The 23,092-nt window shown below is 46.9% G+C and overlaps 1 protein-coding gene across 1 annotated transcript; it reads left to right on the plus strand.

The window, feature by feature from the left end:
- Positions 1-681: 681 nt before the first annotated feature.
- LOC120381412 (zinc finger protein OZF-like) lies at positions 682-23,092 on the plus strand. Its single transcript, XM_039499600.1, has 5 exons — positions 682-692; positions 3,918-3,970; positions 18,460-19,142; positions 19,214-19,348; positions 22,757-23,092. Exons 1-5 carry the CDS (start codon positions 682-684, stop codon positions 23,090-23,092), a joined length of 1,218 nt encoding a protein of 405 aa, XP_039355534.1.

A 23,092-nucleotide genomic window follows, 5' to 3' on the forward strand; every position in this document is an offset into this window, starting at 1 on the left:
TCCCCCTTTTCATTCTCCTGCATTAACACCGCCCCCAGTCCCGTGTCTGAGGCGTCGGTGAACACCATAAAGGGTTTGTCAAAATCTGGGTTTGCCAGAACTGGGCCACTGAGCAGAGCCTCCTTCAGTGCCCGGAGAGCCTGCTGGCACTGCTCGGTCCAGACCACCTTGTCTGGCTTCCCCTTCTTGCACAGCTCAGTGATGGGGGCGGCTAAAGTGGGGCACGAACCTATGATAGTACCCCGCCATCCCGATAAAGGCCTGGACCTGCTTTTTGGTTTGGGGAGCGGGCCAGTCTCTGATTACTTCCACCTTGGCTGGTTCTGGCTTTAGGCAGCCGCTCCCACCTGATGGCCCAGGTAAGATACTTCAGCCATCCCCACCTTGCACTTCTCAGCCCTTACGGTTAACCCAGCCTCTCGGAGTCGGTCCAGCACTCGTCTAACCTGTGACACGTGGTTCTCCCAGGTCTGGCTGAAGACGCAGATGTCGTCAATATATGCCACGGCAAAACTCTCCATCCCCCTCAGCTGATCCACCAGGTGCTGGAAGGTAGCTGGCGCTCCCTTGAGGCCGAAGGGCAGGGTCAGAAACTCGTAGAGCCCCAGAGGGGTGATAAAGGCCGATTTCAGCCTGGCATCTGCGTCCAGCGGCACTTGCCAGTAGCCCTTTGTAAGATCCATGGCGGTGAGGTACTGAGCGCCTCCCAGCTTGACTAGGAGCTCGTCAGGCCTGGGCATGGGGTAGGCATCAGATATGGTGATGGCATTGAGTTTTCGATAGTCCGCACAGAACCGGATCGACCCATTCCTTTTTGGGGACCAGCACCGGCGAGGCCCAAGGGCTGGAAGACGGCTGGATCACCCCAAAGCCAGCATGTCCCTGACCTCTCTTTGTAGGTCCTGGGCAGTTTTCCCAGTGACCCGAAAGGGGAACATCTTATAGGGGATGTGACCCAGTCTCCACCCGTTGGACAGTTAAATTAGTGCGTCCAGGCTGGTTGGAAAACAGCTGTCGGTATAGATGCAGCACCCTCTGATCTCAGCATGCTGGGCCAGGGTCAGCTGATCAGAGAGGGAATTGCCTCCCGGTGGGGAACCAGCTTTTGTCCCAGGGAATAGATCCACTAAAGGGTCATCTCCCTGCTCCTCCCAATGTCCACACACGGCCAACACCACATTCCCCCTGTCATAGTATGGCTTCATCATATTCACATGGTACACCCAGCGGTGGTGCGCCCGGTTCAACAGCTCCACCACATAGTTTACCTCATTTAGTTGCTTGACAACCTTGAAGGGCCCTTCCCAGGCAGCCTGGAGTTTGTTTTTCCTCATGGGGATGAGAACCATCACTTGATCCCCAGTGGCGAAGGCACGGTCCCACGCCGTGCGATCATACCAGACCTTCTGCTTCCTCTGGGCTCTGGCCAGATTCTCCCTGGCCAGGCCCAGGAGCTCGGCCAGTCTTTCCCGGAAGGTCAGGACATACTCCACCACTGACTCTCCATCGGGGCGGCCTTCCTCCCATTCGTCTCTCATCAGGTCCAGGGGCCCCCTCACCCGCCTTCCATATAACAGTTTGAAAGGCGAGAACCCAGTAGATTCCTGGGGTACCTCCCTGTACGCGAACAGCAGGTGAGGTAAGTACTTGTCCCAGTCCTGTGGGTGCTGGTGCATAAAGGTTTTTAGCATCATCTTTAGCGTCCCATTGAACCTTTCCACCAGCCCGTTGGTCTGGGGGTGATACGCTGAGGCCCAGTTGTGCCGGACCCCACATTTCTCCCACAAGCACCGGAGCAGGGCTGACATGAAGTTGGACCCCTGGTCCGTTAAGATTTCCTTGGGGAACCCCACCCGGCTGAAAATGGTCAGCAGCGCATCTGTCACGGTGTCGGCTTTGATACAGGACAAGGCCACCGCCTCAGGATAGCGAGTGGCGAAGTCTACTACCACCAGAATGTATTTCTTCCCCGACCGGGTCGGCTTGCTGAGAGGTCCCACTATGTCCATGGCCACCTTCTGGAAAGGTTCTTCTATGAAGGGTAAAGGCCTCAAAGCTGCTTTCCCCTTGTCTCGGGCCTTCCCCACCCGCTGGCAGGGGTCACAGGATCGGCAGTACTGTCGGACATGGGTAAAGACCCCAGGCCAGTAAAAGTTCTGTCGCAGCCTCTGCCTGGTGCGTTGAATTCCCTGGTGCCCTGCGAGGGGGATGTCATGGGCCAGGTACAGCAGCTTGTGGCGAAACTTCTGGGGAACCACCAGCTGCCTCCTGATCCCCCATGACTCTACTTCCCCTGGGGGAGCCCATTCTCGGTACAGGAACCCCTTCTCCCACAGGAACCTCTCCTTGCACCCTCTCCTCATGGTCTGTACCGCACTGAGGTTAGCCCGTTCCCTGGGCTTCCGCAAGGAGGGATCCTTCTGCAACTCGGCCTGGAACTCAGCAGCTGGGACAGGGATGGGGACCTGTTCTCTCTCGCTGGCTGGGTCATGACCAGGGCACCCAGGGCGTTGCTGGGCCAGACCTCCAGGTCCCCCACCATTAACCCCTCCGTGGGCAAATATGGGTGTACCCACTTGGCCCCCCACTTCAGGTGTACCCTCGCCATGGGCACCTTGAATGGGGTCCCGCTCACACCCATCAGGTTCAAGTAGGTGTCGGGCACCATCCGATCTGAGGCCACCACCTCGGGCCGGGCCAGCGTCACCTCTGCGCCCGTGTCCCAGTACCCAGTGACCTTTCTCCCATCTGCCTCCAGGGAAACAAGGCACTCGCTCCGCAGGGACAGCCCTGCCCCCACCCTGTAAACCAAAAACTCGGAGCCTGGAGCATCCAGCCCCCCAGGAGGAGCTGACCTGGGGCCCTCCTCCCTCCTTCGCCGGTGGTATGCGGCCAGTCCCCCTTTCCTGGGAACGCTGCCCCTCGTCCAGCTGGGTCTCTACCAAGTTAATCCGGTGTGAGGTCTGTCTGCTCAGTCTGTCCTTGAGCCTGGGGCACTGGGATCGTATGTGGCCTCTCTGGCCGCATTGATAGCAGCTCATGTCCCGTTGGTCCCCTCGAACTGGTTGGTTGTCCCTAACGCTGGGCGTTCCCCTTGGGAGGGGGTTCTCCCGATTCCCCCTTTGGGAGGTCCCAGGATGACTCTCTCTCTGCATCGCAGCGGGCCTGTTCCTTTGGGACTCCTCCCTGCCACCCCCCAACCGGCTCTTCACAAAGTCATCGGCCAGCCACCCTGCATGTCGCGGGTTCTCCGGCTTTTGGTCCCTCAACCACAGCCTCAGGTCGGATGGGCACCGCTCATACAGTTGCTCCAGTACCAGCAGTTTAATCACGTCCCCCTTCGTCTGGGCCCCATCTGCCCACTTGCTGGCGTACCCCTCCATGCGGACGGCTAGTTGCAGATAGGAGACCTTAGGGGTTTGATACTGACTCCGGAACCTTTCCTGGTACATTTCAGGAGTCAGCCCAAACTCGCGCAGCAGGGCCTGCTTGAATAGTTCGTAGTTCCCTTTCTCCTCCTCTCCCAGCTGGCAGTACAGTGCCACGGCCTTGGGGTCCAGTAAGGGGGTGAGAACCCGGAGCCTGTCTGCAGGATCTACCTGGTGCAGCTCGCAGGCCATCTCAAAGGCATCCAGGAAGTCATCCATGTCCTCCCCCTCCTTACGCTGGACCAGGATGCATTTATCAAAGCTCTGCTCAGTCCTGGGCCCCCCCTCACTCACCACAGCCGGGGGCTCACTGCCCCTCAGCCTCACCAGTTCCAGCTCATGATGATGCTGTCTCTCTTTCTCCTCCCGGTCATGGTCTCTCTGTCTCTCCTCATGGTCTCGCTGTCTCGCTTTCTCCTCCAGGTCATGTTCTCTCTGTTTCTCATGATCCTCCAGCTGTCTCAGTTTTAGCTCCTTCTCCCATTCCAGCCGCTTCCGCTCCACGGATGCCGAACGTCTCCGGGACGATCCCCTGCTGGGGGGTGAGCTTCACCGGGAGGATCCCCTGCTGGCCGCGGGGGTCACAGTGCCCTGGGTATTCACTGGGATCCTCCCCGCCCTTCCCCTAGGCATAGGAAGGGGGGGTCTCGGGAAGCCCTCAGCTGCCAGCTGACCACTCCCAGCTGGGACAGACACTGGGGCCTGCGCTGCATCTGCCAGGCTGCTTCCCTCAGACACAGGGATCAGTTCATTCAAGCGGTCTCCCTCCTCTAGCTGGGCAATCAGCTGGTCTTTGGTGAGCCTCCCTCTGCGCAGCCCCCTCTGCTTCCACAGCTCCACCAGGTCACACTTAAGCTGCTTGGCATACATCTTCCTGCTCACCGCTCCCCACGGATTCCAGGGAGACCCCTAGTGCACCAGCCCTTCTTAAGGTCACCACCTTTCTGCCAGGGTCGATCCGCAGACTCCTCCGCCCCTGGGACCGCTCGCTGCAATCCCCCGGGGGACCCTGTTACTGCAAATTCCTTCTCTCTGGTCACACACTCCCAAGGGTTAATTACCCCTAAAATTGTCCCTTTCTTTTACTGCTCCCCAGTCACTTACTGCAGGAAGCGCCGTCCACGGGGTGCAGTAAATCCCACCGCTACCACCAGTTCTCACGGAGTGTGGGGGAGTCTGGTCCTGTACCCCTCTTCCTGGGACTCACAGTGACTCTCAGCCAGCCAGTAAAACAGAAGGTTTATTGGAAAACAGGAATGCAGGTTACAGCAGAGCTTGGAGGCACAGCCAGGACCCCTCAATCAAGCGCCTGTGGGGTCCAGGAAGCTTTGTCCCCTAAATTCCAACCACCCAGCCCAAAACCGAAACTAAACTCCCCTCCCTCCAGCCGGCCCCTTCCTTTGTCCACCTTCCTGGGCAAAGGTGCTGACACCCCTCCCTGCTCCCTGGCTCAGGTTACAGGCTGAGCACTTGTCTCTCACCTAAAGTAATCCCCGGCTCTCCCATCTCCCACACAGACAGCCCCTACTCCATCACACCTTCTCACACTGCTTTGCTGGAGATTCAGCCAGCCTCTCCAGGCCCTGTTATCACCCAACACGACAGCAGGTGGCGCCATACACCCAACTAAGCCACCTGAGTGCTTTACCTAAGCCACTCAAGGAGAGAGAGAAGACAACAGCCAATTTCCCAGCAATAAGTGTTAGCAAACAGATCAAAGCAGATGACTTAGCAAATAACCAAAAACTCAAAAAAGCCTGACATACTAGATGGATAGAATTTGAATTAGCAATTTCTCACCCTGACTGATGATAGAAGCAGTCCCCCAAGTTTCCATACACAAGCTAGAAATCCCTTTACCCTGGGACCAACACATCCCCCAGTTCAGTCTTTGTTCCTCAGGTGTTTCCAGGAGTTCTTTTGTGTGCGGAATGAGGCCAAGAGATGATGTCACACCCACCTTATGTAGCTTTTCCATATGGCGGGACCCCTTTGTTCCAAACTCAGTTCCCAGTCCAGTTTGTGGAAAAATACAGGTACCAAAATGGAGTTTAGTGTCATATGGTCTGGTCACATGCACTAGCATGTCCTGCTGAGTCATAGTAACCATGACTCATAGGCTGGCTGAAACATTCACAAGAAGGCTAATGTCGAAGAAAAACTTAGTTCTCGCTTTTTGTTTGGGTGCAGCAAAATTAAATACTTTATTATTTCTCCAGTAATTACAATGGAGGGAGAGAGTGCCATAGGACACAGGGTCCTGGACAGGTCTCTCAACTGGTAAACAATTACAGCAAGCCTTTATACCTTTTACAGACAATTTCTAGCAATAATACAGACAGTAAAAAGCAACAAATACATTTTGTTTATACATAAGCTTTTCTGCTATCTCACTAGAAAAACAAGACTGCAAGACTGCACATTGCAAGGTCGTAATAACTTTCACACAATTCACTCTGTCTTACATTATCTTGCTTCCTCACGTCACCAGGGTCACAGTTAACCTAACTCATGCTAACTAACATTCATTAAGATCTCTTCAAAACCTTGTTAATTATTTACTGGCTTCCACACTCCCCCCTTTTGTACTTCTAGTACAACAAACAATTTCAAATCTCAATTCGCATGAAACTATGGACTTCAGATTCTACAGCAAACATGTCAACCGTCATGGGACGTAATGACAATGCATGATTAGCATGAACATGAAAGGTATTGCTATTCTTACGTTATTTACAACAACAACAACAATAATATAATCCTAAATTAACTAACAACACTACAAACAATAACAATCCCATAGGAATAATATAATATAATGGGGCTGTTGTACAATTGCAAACACAAAGCACAAAACATCATACCTAGTACATAAAGTAAACACTCTATAAGCTGTATGAAAGGCATTCCTTCCAGCTTGATATATATTCTAAAGCATGGGAATTTGCCCTTGCAATTCAGAGATTCTTTGAACCTTTGGTAACAATGAAAGCAAATTTTAAAACCGATCAGGTATTATTCTAGTCCAATCAAAATATACCTAAAATCTAAGAGCTACTTGCAATATTCTATCTGCATTCTATCTGCAGGCCAGTAAATGATATAATTGCCTGCAGCAGTGGTAAGATCAATATGTATATCTTGTAAAGTGGTGGCATTAACGCACACACAGCTATCATTAGGTTGAAAAAAAATGGGTGTCCCGTCAGGGTAGTTCCTTGACCTCCACCCTCTCAACAAATATTGTCATAAACAGTGACAACTTCCCCTAGCTTCAGTTTATAGATACACTGAGCTGTGGTGGTTCTAACGGCCAAAATGTCCATTGACTCTCTATTCTTATCCAAAATGTCAGGTGTCATTCTAGGGGTACTGTCTAGAAATCAGTTGGAGATACCAGGTGGTCTAATTTCCCCAGATGTCTCGGTAAACAATTCAGTTCCACATGCATCCTCCCCATGGACCCAGCAGGATTCGGTATGTAGGAGCCCACACCCCTAACCGGTCCATATGCTTGGAAGGAGCACTGTGAATGTCCACACTTCCATCCAGAAAGTGTCCAAGTATGTCTTCATGACCACAGATCAGATGGTACTCCTGACGTGTCTGGAAGGGCAGTGGGCCAAGTCTAGTCCAGATCCCACTGCAATGCCTTCCCAGCCTCAGTGATATTCAATACCATCTCTGTCAGTAACTTCTGGGTCATAGAACTAAGGGTGGAAATGACATGTAACTCACCAATTCCAGCCTGTACTGAAGATAGCTGAGCTTCAAAAATAAGACTAGTGGCCTTTTCTAGTTGCCCCAATTTCTTATCATGTTCTTGGCCTGGAAGAGTAGTCCAAATGGCTACTACACTATTGGCTCCAGCCCACAGGGATCTGGTCAATTCCCGTTTTGTCCAGAGGAAATAACCCATGCCTTTTGTTGTGCTAATCTAATGGCAGCCCCTTGTGAGCAATCTGGGTATGTAGAAAACTGGATAAGGGCAATGTCAGTTAAAATCCAATAAGGGAGGGCAATACATACTGAAGGATTTATCCAGAACACAGGGCGCAGCCTGTAGAATAAACCCCAAAATCCAATTAATACCACAGTCCCAAGCATGGGTCCCACAAATTTCTTCCTGCCAGTATGTAATTCTTTGTTTCTTCACCAGGGTCAGTTCTCAATGTCCTTTTCAGTCAGGAATTCCTGGACTTTGGCAATGTCAGTGGAGTGAGTGCTTCTTCTCCTTTCCCAAAACAATCAAGGTTTAGCATCCTACAGGGGAGAGGTTGCCAGCACATATCACCCTGTAATAGCTGTGCTTTTTCTAGAAAAGTCTAAAGGCACAGTTGGTCTGTCAGTGGACAAGGGAGCTTTTTCCCTGCTGTCCAGAAGCACAGTAGAACTAGAAGAAAGAATAGGCTAATCATCAATAGGAAAATTCTTCTGATGTGGAGGGGTCTTTTTGCAGTGAGAATCCTGGGTCCAAGCAGTCAGTCTGTGGCACTTCACAGCGGTGTTGGTAGTCAGCAGGACTTGGAAAGGGCCTTTCCAGCATGGAGCCAAGGCAGTCTTTTGCTGATGGATCTTTATGTAGACCCAGGCTCCTGGTTCCAACGAGTGGCAAGGTTGCACAGGATCCTTTGGTAGTGCTTCCATCACCTGTGTATAAAAGACTTAACACATTTCATTAGTGCCTGACAATATTTAAGCATTATGTTATCCAGCAAATGAATGTCCATCTGAGCTGGGGTTAGTGGGGGTGCAGTTGGTAGTCAGCATTGGGTGTCCTGTCAAATTTCATGAGGGCTGAGTCCAGTCGTTCGATTGGGAATGGTTCTCATACACATCAGTGTCAAAGGAAGGGCATCTGGCCACTTTAAGTGTGTCTCAGCACAAATCCTGGCCAGTTTACTTTTTGTAAGTCCCGTTCCGGCGTTCCACTGTCCCAGCAGACTGTGGGTGGTGAGGGCAGTGAGTTGCACATAACTCCTTTACAATCTGTCCAGTAAAAATGAATTCCACGACCACTGTTGATACCCACAGGGATGGCAAAACGTGGCACAAAATCTTTAAGCAAAATGTCACAACAGTCCTGACACCTGCTTTCCTGCTGGGAAAAGCTTTAACCCAAGTGGTAAATACATCAACTAAAACAAATACATATCCATAACCACAACATGTAGACATCGAAATAAAATCAGTCTGAATATTTACAAAAGGTCCCCAAGGAGGAGAGTGGGCTGGCCGCTGCACACCAATCTCGTGTAACTGCAGCAAACATTCCCCCCCCCCCCTTCCCTTGGTAGGCAGCCAAGCGGTGTCCTTGACTGGGGCCAGCGCATGTTAGCCATTCTCTGGTTGTTTTTTCCATTTAACCTACAAAGGAAACTTTTACTCTTCAATTATACACCTTTTTCATACCATGAACACATAAACAGTACTGTTATACAGTACAGAAGTATTATCATTCAATGTATGCCACATATACCCTTTCACTAAAATAACCTTATTACAGAACTTTGGAAGAACAAGCCAGGACAAGCACACCCACTTTGAGAAGTTCACTTAATATAACTTCTAGTCCAATAGCTATCCACCATCCCCAGCCCTCTGGCTAAAAGTCTGAGGTAGCCAGAAGGATCCCTTGTACAATATGGGGAGTGGGTTAACTTTCCATGTCCTTGCTTCCAAAGACTGTCAGTATGCAAATTTTAACAACAAGTCTCAATTAAAAGATTTGGCCAATGTAGTTTCTTTCTCTTACCGAAGAAAATGTATTAGACTTTAGTATATCACATTTTCTGATGTAACTAAACACTTTGTATTCTAAGTTGAACAAAACAAGTATCTGCATTGCAATGCAACATTTTCGCTTGATGTCAAATCAGACCATCTCATGAAAATATTAAACACAACAATTCTGGCCACGAAAAAAAAACACAACAAGACAGAACGTAGAACACACAACATAATTTTTTACTGTGCCAGTAAATCAAGGTACGTTGAATGCTGTGCAGCTGGCATTAATGTTCTTTGATTATCTGAAAGACAAAAACAGAGGTCCACGCCTTCTGGGCAGTAAAATACTTAAAATATACAAATACTCTTGTTGATTCTAGGCAAAACAGAGGAATTACCCCATATTTTCTCGTATGTGCTTCTTAGACAGCTCTGGTTCAGCGGCCTCTACCTTATCAGTTAGTTAATTTGCATTAACCCAGATGCTCTCCGGCTTGCTTTTTTTTTCTTTTAACTCCTGCTTTTAAACACTGAAAGAAAACATCACCACTTATAGTGCCTGTAGGGCCTAATAAAATGTCATTACATAGCACTGTATACATTCTTCAACTGATTTAACAAAATTGTTCATAGCCAAATGAGTGCAATCTAATAATTTCTTTGCCTGAATTCATTCACAAACATGTCAAAGACACCAAAAAACTGTTCTCTTTAGCATTTTCACAAAGTTCAAGTGATGTGCCCCCCAGCAAACACAGAGTCAATTTTTCATTTTCCCTTAAAAATCAATTGCTTTTTCCTTCCAACAGCCACTTTACCAATGCAAATCACCATTCCAAATATCCTTCTGAGTATTTGAAATCCTCATGCTTATATTCACTTACTCCTTCTTTCCACTACACCCTCAAAAGTTTCCAACCTGTTTTCCAATCTCTCTGTCTGTTGCCTGCCCGTCTGGGCCCGATCCTTTTTTCCTCACTGAATCGTCCCGTCCATGGACACTAGCTTGTTCCACAACCAGGTCTTAGCTAGGAGGGTGGGCTACTCAACTAGCCCCCACCCTTCTGGTCTTGTCCCCAAAACATTTCTACTCACAAGACTACCTGAGTCCTCCCTAGTAAGGCTTGCCACCTGGGCAAAAATACATGGCCATTCACTTAACACATAATCCAAACCCCTTTGGGGGTCTACCCAGAGACCCACCCATTTGTCTGCTGACACTTAAACAGAAAAGAAAATTACACAGAAAGCAAAGAAAATTACAGTCTAAGCCAAATTTTTCTACTTCTATTATATTGTCCGCTACAGGGGCGGGACTGTAAAAATCTCAGGACAACCTCAGAGCTTCATCGCACACATGGCTTCCACCCTGAGGAATTACGAACGAGAAGTTCAGTTCCGCTCACACACCTAACGCCCAAATGAACAGAGCAGAAAAACAACAGTAACCGGTTAAACAAAACAGAGCCAAAGCTAAATAGTGCACCAAAACCAAATAGTGTTTCCTTATTCTATTAGAGCTCACCTATAATCATGCTATTCTTAACACAAAACACCAACAGTACCAAACAAAGCAAACATAAACTAACAAGGGTAAAACAGATAGATGGTGTAAATTCTGCAATTGCTCACCAAACTGTGACAAATTCCTGTTACTGATTTATCCCTCATGTCAGGTGATCAGACTGACAGAGCATATAATCAAATTTTAAAGCTTCATTAAAATAATAAAACAACAATGGAGAGTGTTGGGAATGCTCCCACATCACTCAGGAAAAATATGAATGCCCCAAGCCTTAAACCACTTTAATACTCACACATGTCTCACTGGGAAGTTAAGCTTTGCAAATATAATTCCAATTCTGTAACTCCTGCTGTTGGTTTGCCTCAGTTTCTATTTTCCACAAGCAGCTGGGGCTGAAAGCAGTTTTTCTTTGCACTTAGCATAGTCCGCACTAATTCATGACCTTGAAGACAAAACAACTTCTCCTTTATCTCAGGGCTAAGCCGAATTTCAAATTAACCCGTTCCTAGACAAATTGCTCACACTGTGACAGAGGTTTTTCTTTGTGATTAAAGCTCCACTGAGATATATGATCTTATCTAAATTGAAGGTACCTTCTAATGGGCATTGTTTAAATGAATTTTCACGCGTATACAGATTCCAATCATTTAAATACCTGCAGGTTTTAGGACCATAATGTACGTACATGTAATATGCTGGGGTACCCTTAGGGGGTGAGGTGGAATATTTAGACTGTCCCTTACCCATTTTCCACTTACACACACAGAGAGGGTGTCCTGTCCGTGCTAGCGGCTCAAAAACCAAGGAGATGATCAGACTGTCAGTAGCCCACACGGAAGGGAAAGGGGAGGGAAGATGGGTTCACACACCCCTAGACCCAGGCAGCTTCCTCGCCGGACTATGCCAGGCTGAGTCAGCCCACCGTGGGTCGGATCTCCTAAAGATCCACTAGTTACTGGGCTAGCCCGATAACAGCCACTCACACTGGTGTACACACACACACCAAGGCCTCTTTTTCTTCCTTTTTCTTTTTCTTTTTAACCCTTTTTCAACCATTTTATCTCTCTTTTTTTTTTTTTAAACCATGATGCATCTTTACCTGGTCCGGACCAATACCATGAGGCGGTATGACAACCCCTCTTGAGGCGGTAAAAACCCCTCAGCACCGGTGCATTCTAATGCATTTACCTATGCATTACCTTATGCATTACCTTATGCATTTCCTTGGCCAACTCAGCAGTTCCCAGTACTGCTATAAACTAACCTTATTGGGGCCTCTCCCCAATACCACTTTGCATCTGATCCTGCTGCACAGTCAATAAGTTCAGATGGCGTGAGCCCAACGGAGACAGACGTCCTCACGGAAAATCCTCCTCCGATACCCCAATAGAGATTTCAAAAGGTCTCATACCTCTCATGTGGCGCCATGGGGTTCGAAGGGGAATGATCCGTAGTAGTTGTCTGTGGGTCCGTGGGCGTTGCCATTCCGGACGAGCCCCCAAATTGTCGAAGAAAAACTTAGTTCTCGCTTTTTGTTTGGGTGCAGCAAAATTAAATACTTTATTATTTCTCCAGTAATTACAATGGAGGGAGAGAGTGCCATAGGACACAGGGTCCTGGACAGGTCTCTCAACTGGTAAACAATTACAGCAAGCCTTTATACCTTTTACAGACAATTTCTAGCAATAATACAGACAGTAAAAAGCAACAAATACATTTTGTTTATACATAAGCTTTTCTGCTATCTCACTAGAAAAACAAGACTGCAAGACTGCACATTGCAAGGTCGTAATAACTTTCACACAATTCACTCTGTCTTACATTATCTTGCTTCCTCACGTCACCAGGGTCACAGTTAACCTAACTCATGCTAACTAACATTCATTAAGATCTCTTCAAAACCTTGTTAATTATTTACTGGCTTCCACACTAAGCTCTTCCATGGTCCATTGTCTTTGTTGATGAGCCATGAACACTGTCTGGCTTCTTTGTTGTACCTGAAAGGCTCGTTGTGGCTGTTATCCAGAGTAAGTACATTTGAAATACAGATACAGAGTCAATATCCATAACTTCAGATACGAACATGATACATGCACACAAATAGGACAATCATATTCAGCAAATCATAACTTTTCCAATGACACTGAACATGATGCATCTTGCACAAAATGCATCATAATTATGTCCTAATCATTTGATAATCATACCACTATGCTGAATATGGGGGTGTAGTGTCAGATAGGGCCTAATTTCAAGGCAAAGGTGTTGGGAATGGAACTTCCCCTCTTTGTGGAACAGGAAATAACCCTCTAGCCAGGGCTGGGAAAACTTCCCAGACTCCTAGTGCTGAACCCTGAACCTACTGACACTTCATTAGTTACCACCAACCCCGATCTTTGTGGTAACTGCAAATGTTATCGGTGATGATTTTATATTCTCTTCCAGGTCATTGATAAGAATGTTAAATAACACAGGGCCAAGAACCAATCCTTGTGGGACTCCCTAGAAAGAAATCTACTCAAGCATGGTTCCCCATTTACAATCATAGTTTTTAATCTATTTAATGTATGTTGTGTTTATTTTGTATCTTTCTAGTTTTCTAGTCAAAATGTTGTGCTGAACCAAGTCATACGCCTTACAGAAGTCTAGGTATATTACATCAATACTATTAGTTGCAACCAAACTTTTTTTATCTCATGCAATAAGGATATCCAGTTAGTTTGATTGGATCTGTTGTCTCTGAACCTTTAATTGATACTAATTATATTACCCTCCTTTCATTCTTTATTAATTAAATCCATATTCGCTGCTCCATTATCTTGACCAGTATCAGACTAACACTCTTGTAATTAGCTGGGTCATCTCTTTTACCGATTTTAAATATTGGCACAGCATTAGCTTTAGGCTAGTCTTCTGGAATTTCCACAGTGTTCCAAGTCCTAATTAAAATCACCATTAACAGTCCTCCACACTCCTCCACCAGGTCTTTCAAAACTCTTGAATACAAGTTATCTGGACCTGCTTATTTAAACATGTCTAACTGTAATAGCTGCTGTTTAACATCCTCGTGAGTTATTGTTGGGATGGAAAGACTGTCAGCGTCAACATCTTATATGACTTACATCATCTGTTTCTCTCCAAATCCAGGAGAGAAATATTTATTGAACACTTTTACCTCTTCTGCATTATTTTTGATAATTCTGCCATTTCCGTCTAGTAATTTATCACTACCATTGTTAGGATTAATATACTTTTCAAAACTTCCTTCTTATTTTCATTGATTGGTCATTGATTTCTGATAGCTTCCCTTATCAATTTTCTACAATTCTGACCTTCTAACTCAGGGTGAGCAACCTTTCAGAAGTCTTCATTTATTCACTCTAATTTAAGGTTTTGAGTGGGCCAGTAATACATTTTAACATTTTTAGAAGATCTTTCTCTGTCTATAATATATATAACTAAACTATTGTTGTATGTAAAGTAAATAAGGCTTTTAAAATGTTTAAGAAACTTCATTTAAAATTAAATTAAAATGCAGAGCCCCCCGGACTGGTGGCCAGGACCCGGGCATTGTGAGTGCCACTGAAAATCAGCTTGCGTGCTGCCTTCAGCACCCGTGCCATAGGTTGCCTACCCCTGTTCTAACTAATATTCTTTACTACTGACTTCCCTTTTCTTCCTTATATTTTATTTGGAGAGTGTTTCCTACCAGGAGCCATTAGTAGGGTCCAGAGCCAGCCCCATCTCCTATATCAAACTCTGGCTAGTAGGTATGTGATAAATGTGATGACCCTGCCTCCATCTGTCAGCTGGGAGACGCAAAGGTTCTCTCATTCTACCCTCTGATGCTTCCTGGCTGCTCTAGGCAAGGTGAGGTGGGACTCTGTTAACATGTGCCTCCTGGAGCTTCCATTTACCTGGTGCTGCTGTTCCGTGAATAGTGGGATTGTGAGTGGGGCAGCAGGTACTGAGTGTTGGACTCTTGCTCTTTCAGGAGTTGGTGACTTTCGAGGAGGTGGCTGTGTATTTCACCAAGGGGAATGGGCTCTGCTGGACCCTGTTCAGAGAGCCCTCTACAGGATGTCATGCAGGAGAACTATGAGACGGTGACCTCGCTGGGTAAGGAGTCCTGTCTCCTGGGTTATTAGAAGCTGTGGGGTCTCTGAAGAACCTGAGTAGTAATAACTTTATACCTTTATTCATCATACAAGTTTTGACAAGTTTCCTTGCCCCCCCTTTTTTTGCCTTATCTCCCACCCACTAGTATCATTTTTGGACATGTGCCTTTTTGGTGCCATCAGACATTTTAAAATGGCATTGAATGTATCCTTATTGGCTACATTCATAACTGCATTAAAAAATGTAGCTTTCATGCCTTTTCTCATTTTAAGAGGAAAATATGCTGCCTGTAGAATTCTAAATTGAGTAAATAGGTGTGTGACCAATGCATGGCTTGTGTGACAGTCAGATGAGCTCCTCTTTTGATAGAAGAGAGTATAATGTTGTCATTCAGGAGCCCAAAGGTGAAAGGAGAACAGAGCCATGTGAGAGGAGGAGAAGAGGGGGAGTAGATAATTCTGTGGTGCCTGGACATGGGGAAGGTGTGTGCAGGGTTAGAGGTAAGATGGAGAAAGGAGAGATGAGGTTGTGAGAGACGAGGAGGGAACAGAAGATGCTCCCAAGGTGCCAGGAGGTGGTGCTGGCTGAAAGTAATGGGAAGAAGGGAGGAGTGTGGGGAGGGCACCCAGGAAGTGGGGTGGGTGCATCAGTGGGAGGAGGAGATGTTTGGGGATCTAGAGCTGTTGGGGATCCCAGACCTTTAACCCCAAATCCCTACCGAAGCCTTGTTGCTTTAGAGCCTCCACTCCAGTTTTATTTCTGTTCAGTTTCACTTTATTATACATTTTTTCCCCAAATATTAATATTTTAACTCTTGACCTCCCTCTCCCTCATTACCCCCTCCCCATATAACCTCCCCATCTCTATGCACAGCGACCCCGGCCACCGATCCTGAGTCCTTGCTGCATCCTCCCTCCCAGAGCAGGGCCCCTACCCAGGCACAAATGGGCACTTTGTCGATGATGTCACAGGGTGGTATAGTCTGTACAATTTTTACACCTATAAGATTACATATTCCGAAGCCCTTCACGCCAGTCGGGCTTATCTCTATATGCCGATACAGTCTGTTCCCCAGTGTTTCCTTCCCAGCTCTGATGCCGCAGAGCCTGGTCTGTGTCCCTGTTCCCGTTCTCCCCCTAATCAACATTCAACATTCATGGGGCCTCATCTGGAGCACTGTGTCCAGTTTTGGGCCCAGCACTATAAGAAGGATGTGGAAAAATTGGAAAGCATCCAGCGGGGGGCAACAAAAATGGTTAGGGGACTGGAACACATGACTTCTGAGGAGAGGCTGAGGGAACTGGGATTGTTTAGCCTGCAGAAGAGAAGAATGAGGGGGGATTTAATAGCAGCCTTCAACTACCTGAAGGGGGGTTCCAAAGAGGATGGATCTAGACTGTTCTCAGTGGTAGCAGATGACAGAATAAAGAGTAATGATTTCAAGTTGCAATGGGGGAGGTTTAGGTTGGATATTAGGAAACACTATTTCACTAGGAGAGTGGTGAAGCCCTGGGATGGGTTCCTTGGGGAGGTGGTGGAATCTCCTTCCTTAGAGGTTTTTAAGGTCAGGCTTGACAAAGCCTTGGCTGGGATGATTTAGTTGGGGATTGGTCCTGCTTTGAGCAGGGGTGGGGCTAGATGACCTCCTGAGGTCCCTTCCAACCCTGATATTCTATGATTCCAATTTCCTTCCCCCCTCCTGTTTGACCCCATTTATAGAGTAATATTCTCAGCTATACCTTAACCAATCATTGTGCTGAAATTTAACTAAACAATTCTAACATATTGTGACATAATTCTCTAACCCAGGCGTCGGCCCCTTTCAGAAGTGGTGTGCTGAGTCTTCATTTATTCACTCTAATTTAAGATTTCATGTGCCAATAATACATTTTAACGTTTTTAGAAAGTCTCTTTCTATAAGTCTATAATACATAATTAAACTATTGTATGTAAAGTCAGTAAGGTTTTAAAATGTTTAAGAAGCTTCATTTAAAATTAAATTAATATGCAGAGCCTTCTGGACCGGTGGCCAGGACATGGGCAGTGTGAGTGCCACTGAAAATCAACTCGTGTGCCGCCATAGGTTGCCTACTCCTGCTCTAACCAATTATAAACCACTACCCTAATTAACTTACACCTGGCAACATTAATTATACAGGAGAGAAACAATTAGAGAACCAGACTGATTAACAATGTAAAAGTGGTGGCCATAAAGATAAAGCAATACAGAAATGAGGTTTCACAACCACAACCATTGATAAGGGATTTCTTGCCAGACAGAATGCTATCAAATTAAGGTTTCTTTAACCATCTTAAGATCTGGACAGGATCGAGTTCCTAACAGCCCAATAGCACCTTATTTCAGTGTGACTGGTTTGGGATGTGAGGATATGACCCTTCGCTTCCCAGCTTATGGCTGCCCCTGCTGCTTAGCCAAAGGCCTTAGCCTAAGAACAAGGCCTCAGGCTATCCTAGTGAGAGAAGGCCCATTCACAGGCAGACTGTGATTTTGATTCTTTGTTTTCGTACTCCTGTAACTAGCTAAGTGATAAAAATACGCCTAAGTTCTTAAAATATAGGCTTTGCAGGCAGGCCTGAATATCGCCATTCTAACAGAGGGTTCTACCCCTTTCCCCGTGCTGTGTCTGTCTTGTCTATTTAGACGGTAAATTCTTCAGAGCATGGGCCATCTACTATTCTGCATTTGTACTGTGCCTAGCACAATGGAGACACACTGTTAGTTGGTCCTTAAGCACTAGGTAATGCGTATGATTAATAATAATAATAACTCTCCTGCCACTTGGAGCCAAGGAAGCTGGCCTTGGGATGTTACTGCTTAAAAATGATCTGAGCTTAAAACCATGGACTATTCTTTGTGACAAGTATCCCACAAATTCCACCGACCTCCCTTGTTTTCTTTGTCTGGCATAGGGTTTCTAAATTCCAAACCTGATGTGGTCTCCCAGCTGGAACGAGGGGAAGAGCCGTGGGTCCTGGACCTCCAGGGTTCTGAGAAAGAAGTGCTTCCAAGAGCTGCCTGCACAGGTGAGGACTTGGTTAAAGCAAGTCAAAACTGTCCGTGAATACAGAAAACATTCGGGATGCCCTACAAAGACCTTGTGAGCTCTCCAAGTTCAGGATTGTTCCCTGCAGATGTGGAATAATTAGGCAGATGTCACTCATGGCTTCCCACCTATCCTGACTAACAACTGGCAGCAGATCCCTACCTGATCCCACTTTCCCCTGCATGTTCTGGTAAAATGCAGACCAAAACTGATCCCTTCGTCTCTCCTCTGGGGAAAATCAGCTCCTGATAGGTTTGATCTCTCCTGCACATATTTTGGTTTGTTCATCCCTTTTAAAATTCCTGTCTTGAGATTTCCTTTCTCTCAGGCACAGGGAGTGACCTATGTCTGGATTCTCTCTGTCTCCCATCTGGCGATGGGATGGTGCGTGAGAATGAGGAGCAGAAACCGCAGCAGGAAGATGCTGAGCAAGGAGCACCACATGGGACGTTATCAGGAAGACCCAAAGGGAATGTTTCCAGGAGTTGTGCACTCCGAGAAACAGTAAAAGCCTCTGAGACTCAGCAGAGGCCAGAGGAGAACTTCAGTAGCCACTCAGACCTTATTACACATGAGAGAATCAACTTGGAAGAAACAAACTACACATGCCACGAGTGCGGGAAAAGCTTCACTCAGCGCTCAAACCTTATCAGACATCAGAGAATCCACACAAGAGAGACGCCCTACACGTGCGCTGAGTGCGGGAAAAGCTTCAGTCAGCGCTCAAACCTTATCACACATCAGAGAATCCACACAGGAGAGACGCCCTACACGTGCTCTGAGTGCGGGAAAAGCTTCAGTCAGCGCTCAAGCCTTATCACACATCAGAGAATCCACACAGGGGAGACGCCCTACACATGCGCTGAGTGCGGGAAAAGGTGCAGTCTGCGCTCAAACCTTATCAGACATCAGAGAATCCACACTGGGGAGATGCCATACACGTGCGCTGAGTGCGGGAAAAGCTTCAAGCTGCGCTCAATCCTTATCACACATCAGAGAATCCACACAGGGGAGACGCCCTACACATGCTTTGAGTGCGGGAAAAGCTTCAGTCAGCGCTCAAGCCTTATTATACATCAGAGAATCCACACAGGGGAGACGCCCTACACGTGCTCTGAGTGCGAGAAAAGCTTCAGCCAGCGCTCAAACCTTATCACACATCAGAGAATCCACACAGGAGAGCAGCCCTACATGTGCGCTGAGTGCGGGAAAAGCTTCAGTTGGCGCTCAAACCTTATCAAACATCAGAGAATCCACACAGCGGAGACGCCCTACGTGCGCTGAGTGCGGGAAAAGCTTCCGTCTGCGCTCAATCCTTATCACACATCAGAGAATCCACACAGGAGAAGCCCTACACATGCGCTGAGTGCGTGAAAAGCTTCAGCCAGCGCTCAAACCTTATCACACATCAGAGAATCCACACAGGAGAGACGCCCTACACGTGCGCTGAGTGCGTGAGAAGCTTCAGTCGGCGCTCAAACCTTATCACACATCAGAGAATCCACACATGAGAGATACCCTCCACATGCTCTGAGTGCGGGAAAAGTTTCATTGAGCACTCAGACTTTGTCAGACATCGTAGAATCCACAGTGGAGAGAGACCCTACACATGCTCTGCATTTGGGAAAAGCTTCAATCAGATGTCATTCCCTATTAGATATCAGAAAATCCAAATGGGAGAGAACTGTAAGAAATGCCTTTATTAGGGCTTCCTAAAGATTTGTTTTAAAAAAAAAATCACATTTGCTAATTCCAATATAGTGATCTTTGCACCATCTTCACCGTGGTCTCTCAGCTCTGCCAGATGAGTTGTCTGCTTCTGCCTTTTGCAGCTCACCCTTCTTTGGGGTCAGTCCTGTGATCTTTTCTTTCAGCTCCTTTCCTTTTGACTTGTAGGAGCGTGTGTCCCTCCAGCCAGGAATTTCATCAGCTCCAGGTGGGGGAGAGAGGGTTGATGCCAACAAGCTACCCTGAGGCAAAAGTTACCTGTGCCTTACATCCACTAGGACTGTACATGGAATTGGGTGCTCAAGTTAGTGATTTTGGTGTAAAAAGACAATTATAGTTGTAGAGCAGAAGCAGCCCAGGGAGTGAACCTAACAGACAATGATCAAGTGATCTCTCTCCTGCCATCCATCTCCACTCTCTGACAAACAGAGGCTAGGGACACCATTCCTTACCCATCCTGGCTAATAGCCATTAATGGACTTAACCTCCATGGATTTATCCAGTTCTCTTTTAAACCCTGTAATAGTCCTAGCCTTCACAACCTCTTCAGGCAAGGAGTTCCACAAGTTGACTGTGCGCTGTGTGAAGAAGAACTTCCTTTTATTTGTTTTAAACCAGCTGCCTATTAATTTCATTTGGTGGCCCCTAGTTCTTGTATTATGGGAGTAAGTAAATAACTTTTCCTTATCTACTTTCTCCACATCACTCATGATTTTATATACCTCTATCATATTCCCTCTTAGTCTCCTCTTTTCCAAGCTGAAAAGCCCTAGCCTCTTTAATCTCTCCTCATATGGGACCCGTTCCAAACCCCTAATCATTTTAATTGCCCTTCTCTGAACCTTTTCTAATGCCAGTATATCTTTTTTGAGATGAGACAACCACATCTGTACATAGTATTCAAGATGTGGGCATACCATGGAGTTATATAAGGGTAATAATATAGTCAGTCTTATTCTCTATCCCCTTTTTAATGATTCCTAACATCCTGTTTGCTTTTTTGACCACCTCTGCACACTGCGTGGGCATCTTCAGAGAACTATCCACCATGACTCCAAAATCTTTTTCCTGATTTGTTGTAGCTAAATCAGTCCCCATCATATTTTATGTATAATTGGAGTTATTTTTTCCAGTGTGCATTACTTTACATTTATCCACATTAAATTTCATTTGCCATTTTCTTGCCCAATCACTTAGTTTTGTGAGCTCTTTTTTAAGTTCTTCACAGTCTGCTTTGGTCTTAACTATCTTGAGCAGTTTAGAATCATCTGCAAACTTTGCCACCTCACTGTTTACCCCTTTCTCCAAATCATTTATGAATAAGATGAATAGGATTGGTCCTAGGACTGACCCTTGGGGAACACCACTAGTTACCCCTCTCCATTCTGAGAATTTACCATTAATTCCTACCCTTTGTTCCCTGTCTTCTAACCAGTTCTCAATCCTTGAAAGGACCTTCCCTTTTATCCCATGACAACTTAATTTATGTAAGAGCCTTTGGCGAGGGACCTTGTCAAAGGCTTTCTGGAAATCTAAGTACACTATGTCCACTGGATCCCCCTTGTCCACATGTTTGTTGACCTCCTCAAAGAACTCTAATAGATTAGTAAGACATGATTTCCCTTTACGGAAACCGTGTTGACTTTTGCCCAACAATTTATGTTCTTCTATGTGTCTGACAATTTTATTCTTTACTATTGTTTCAACTAATTTGCCCGGTACCGATGTTAGACTTACTGGTCTGTAATTGCTGGGATCACCTCTAGAGCCCTTTTTAAATATTGACGTTACATTAGCTAACTTCCAGTCATTGGGTACCGAAGCCAATTCAAAGGACAGGTTACAAACCATAGTTAATAGTTCCATAACTTCACATTTGAGTTCTTTCAGAACTCTTGGGTGAATGCCATCTGGTCCTGGTGACTTGTTAATGTTGAGTTTATCAATTAATTCCAAAACCTCCTCTAGTGACACTTCAGTCTATGACAGTTCCTCAGATTTGTCACCTACAATTTGGCAATGTTTATGCTCCTTTCTAGGATTTGACTTCCACTTTTTAAAGGAAGCCTTTTTGCCTCTCACTGCTTCTTTTACATGGTTGTTAAGCCCCGGTGGCTCTTTTTTAGTTCTTTTACTGTGTTTCTTAAATTGGGGTATACATTTAAGTTGGGCCTCTATTATGGTGTCGTTAAAGTGTCCATGCAGCTTACAGGAATTTCACTTTCTTCTCTGAGTGCTGTCCCTGTGGGTGCTCCACTCTAGGTGACGGTGCGTCCGGCGCTGTCGATCGGAGATTTTCGGTAGCAGTGCCTGGTTGGGGCGCATGCACCCAGATGGTATCTCCCGTCTAGTTGGAATCTTCCTGAGTGCGTGCGCCCCACACCCTCCTCAGTTCCTTCTCAACCGTCCTCGGCTGAAGACGGGACTCGGAGCAGTGCTGCCTTCTCTTCCCTGATCTCTGTAGGAAACATAGAAATAATTATTAATTATTTCTCAGTTGTTTCCCTTCCTTTAGTATAGTTACATAGTTAGTTACTTAGTTAAAAAAAGAAAAAAAGAAACCCTCAGGCTTGTCTCCGATTGAGACACTTTCCTCGCCCATCTCCAATTAACAATGCCAGGAGCTTCGGGTTTCAAAAGATGCATCTCCTGTCAGGACTCCATGCCACGATCAGATGGTCACTCCCAGTGTGTGAAGTGCCTCGGGGACACCCACATCCCCGCAAAGTGCCAACACTGTGCGAGCCTCAAATCAAGAGCTCGTCGTGACAGGGATCTGCGGCTCAAGATCATCATGATGGAGAAATCCCTGCAGCCTCTGTCGGAGAAGGGAAAAGTGGAACCCGCTCCCACACGCTCCCCAGCCAGATCAGAACCGGTGGGGAGCGTCGCTTCACCTCCCTGGAGCGGAGGCACGAAGCGCAGAAGTCTCACAAACGAGACTCTAACAAGGGTAAGGGGTCTCCGGCGAGATCCCTACCCCCTGTGCTGACAGCAGGAAAGACAGCTGCCTCAGCCTCTTCGAATGCCTCAGCTACTGCTCTGACAGAGCTGAAAGGCAGGGACCAGACTTCCCGCGCTGGGAAGGCACTTACCCATTTGGTCCCCTCAGCGCCGCAAACGGCTGCGGCACGGACACCTCGCTCCTCTGCGGCACCCAGGCACGCTGCAACACCGGCACCACGTGCCTCGGCACCAGCAACAGCAGCGGTGCCAACAGCGCATTCGGCACCGACACCAAGAACAGCCGTGCTGCTTTCAGCCTGGTCAATTTCAGCGCTGAAAGCAGCCGCGATCCCGCCAGCGCGCTCTGCCTCAGCAACAAAAATAGCCGCGGTTCCGACAGCTCGATCAGCCTCGGCACCGAGAACAGGGTCGGCACCCAGCCACTCTGCTACCCGTGCACTAGCAGCAGATCCCTGCAGGGGCGTCCAAGCACAATACAACAGGAGACTCTCTGTCACTCTCGCCTAGTGAACAGCTACAGCAGAGAGTAG

The sequence above is a fragment of the Mauremys reevesii genome, linkage group 14, assembly GCF_016161935.1.
Source record: "Mauremys reevesii isolate NIE-2019 linkage group 14, ASM1616193v1, whole genome shotgun sequence".
NCBI lineage: Eukaryota > Metazoa > Chordata > Testudines > Geoemydidae > Mauremys > Mauremys reevesii.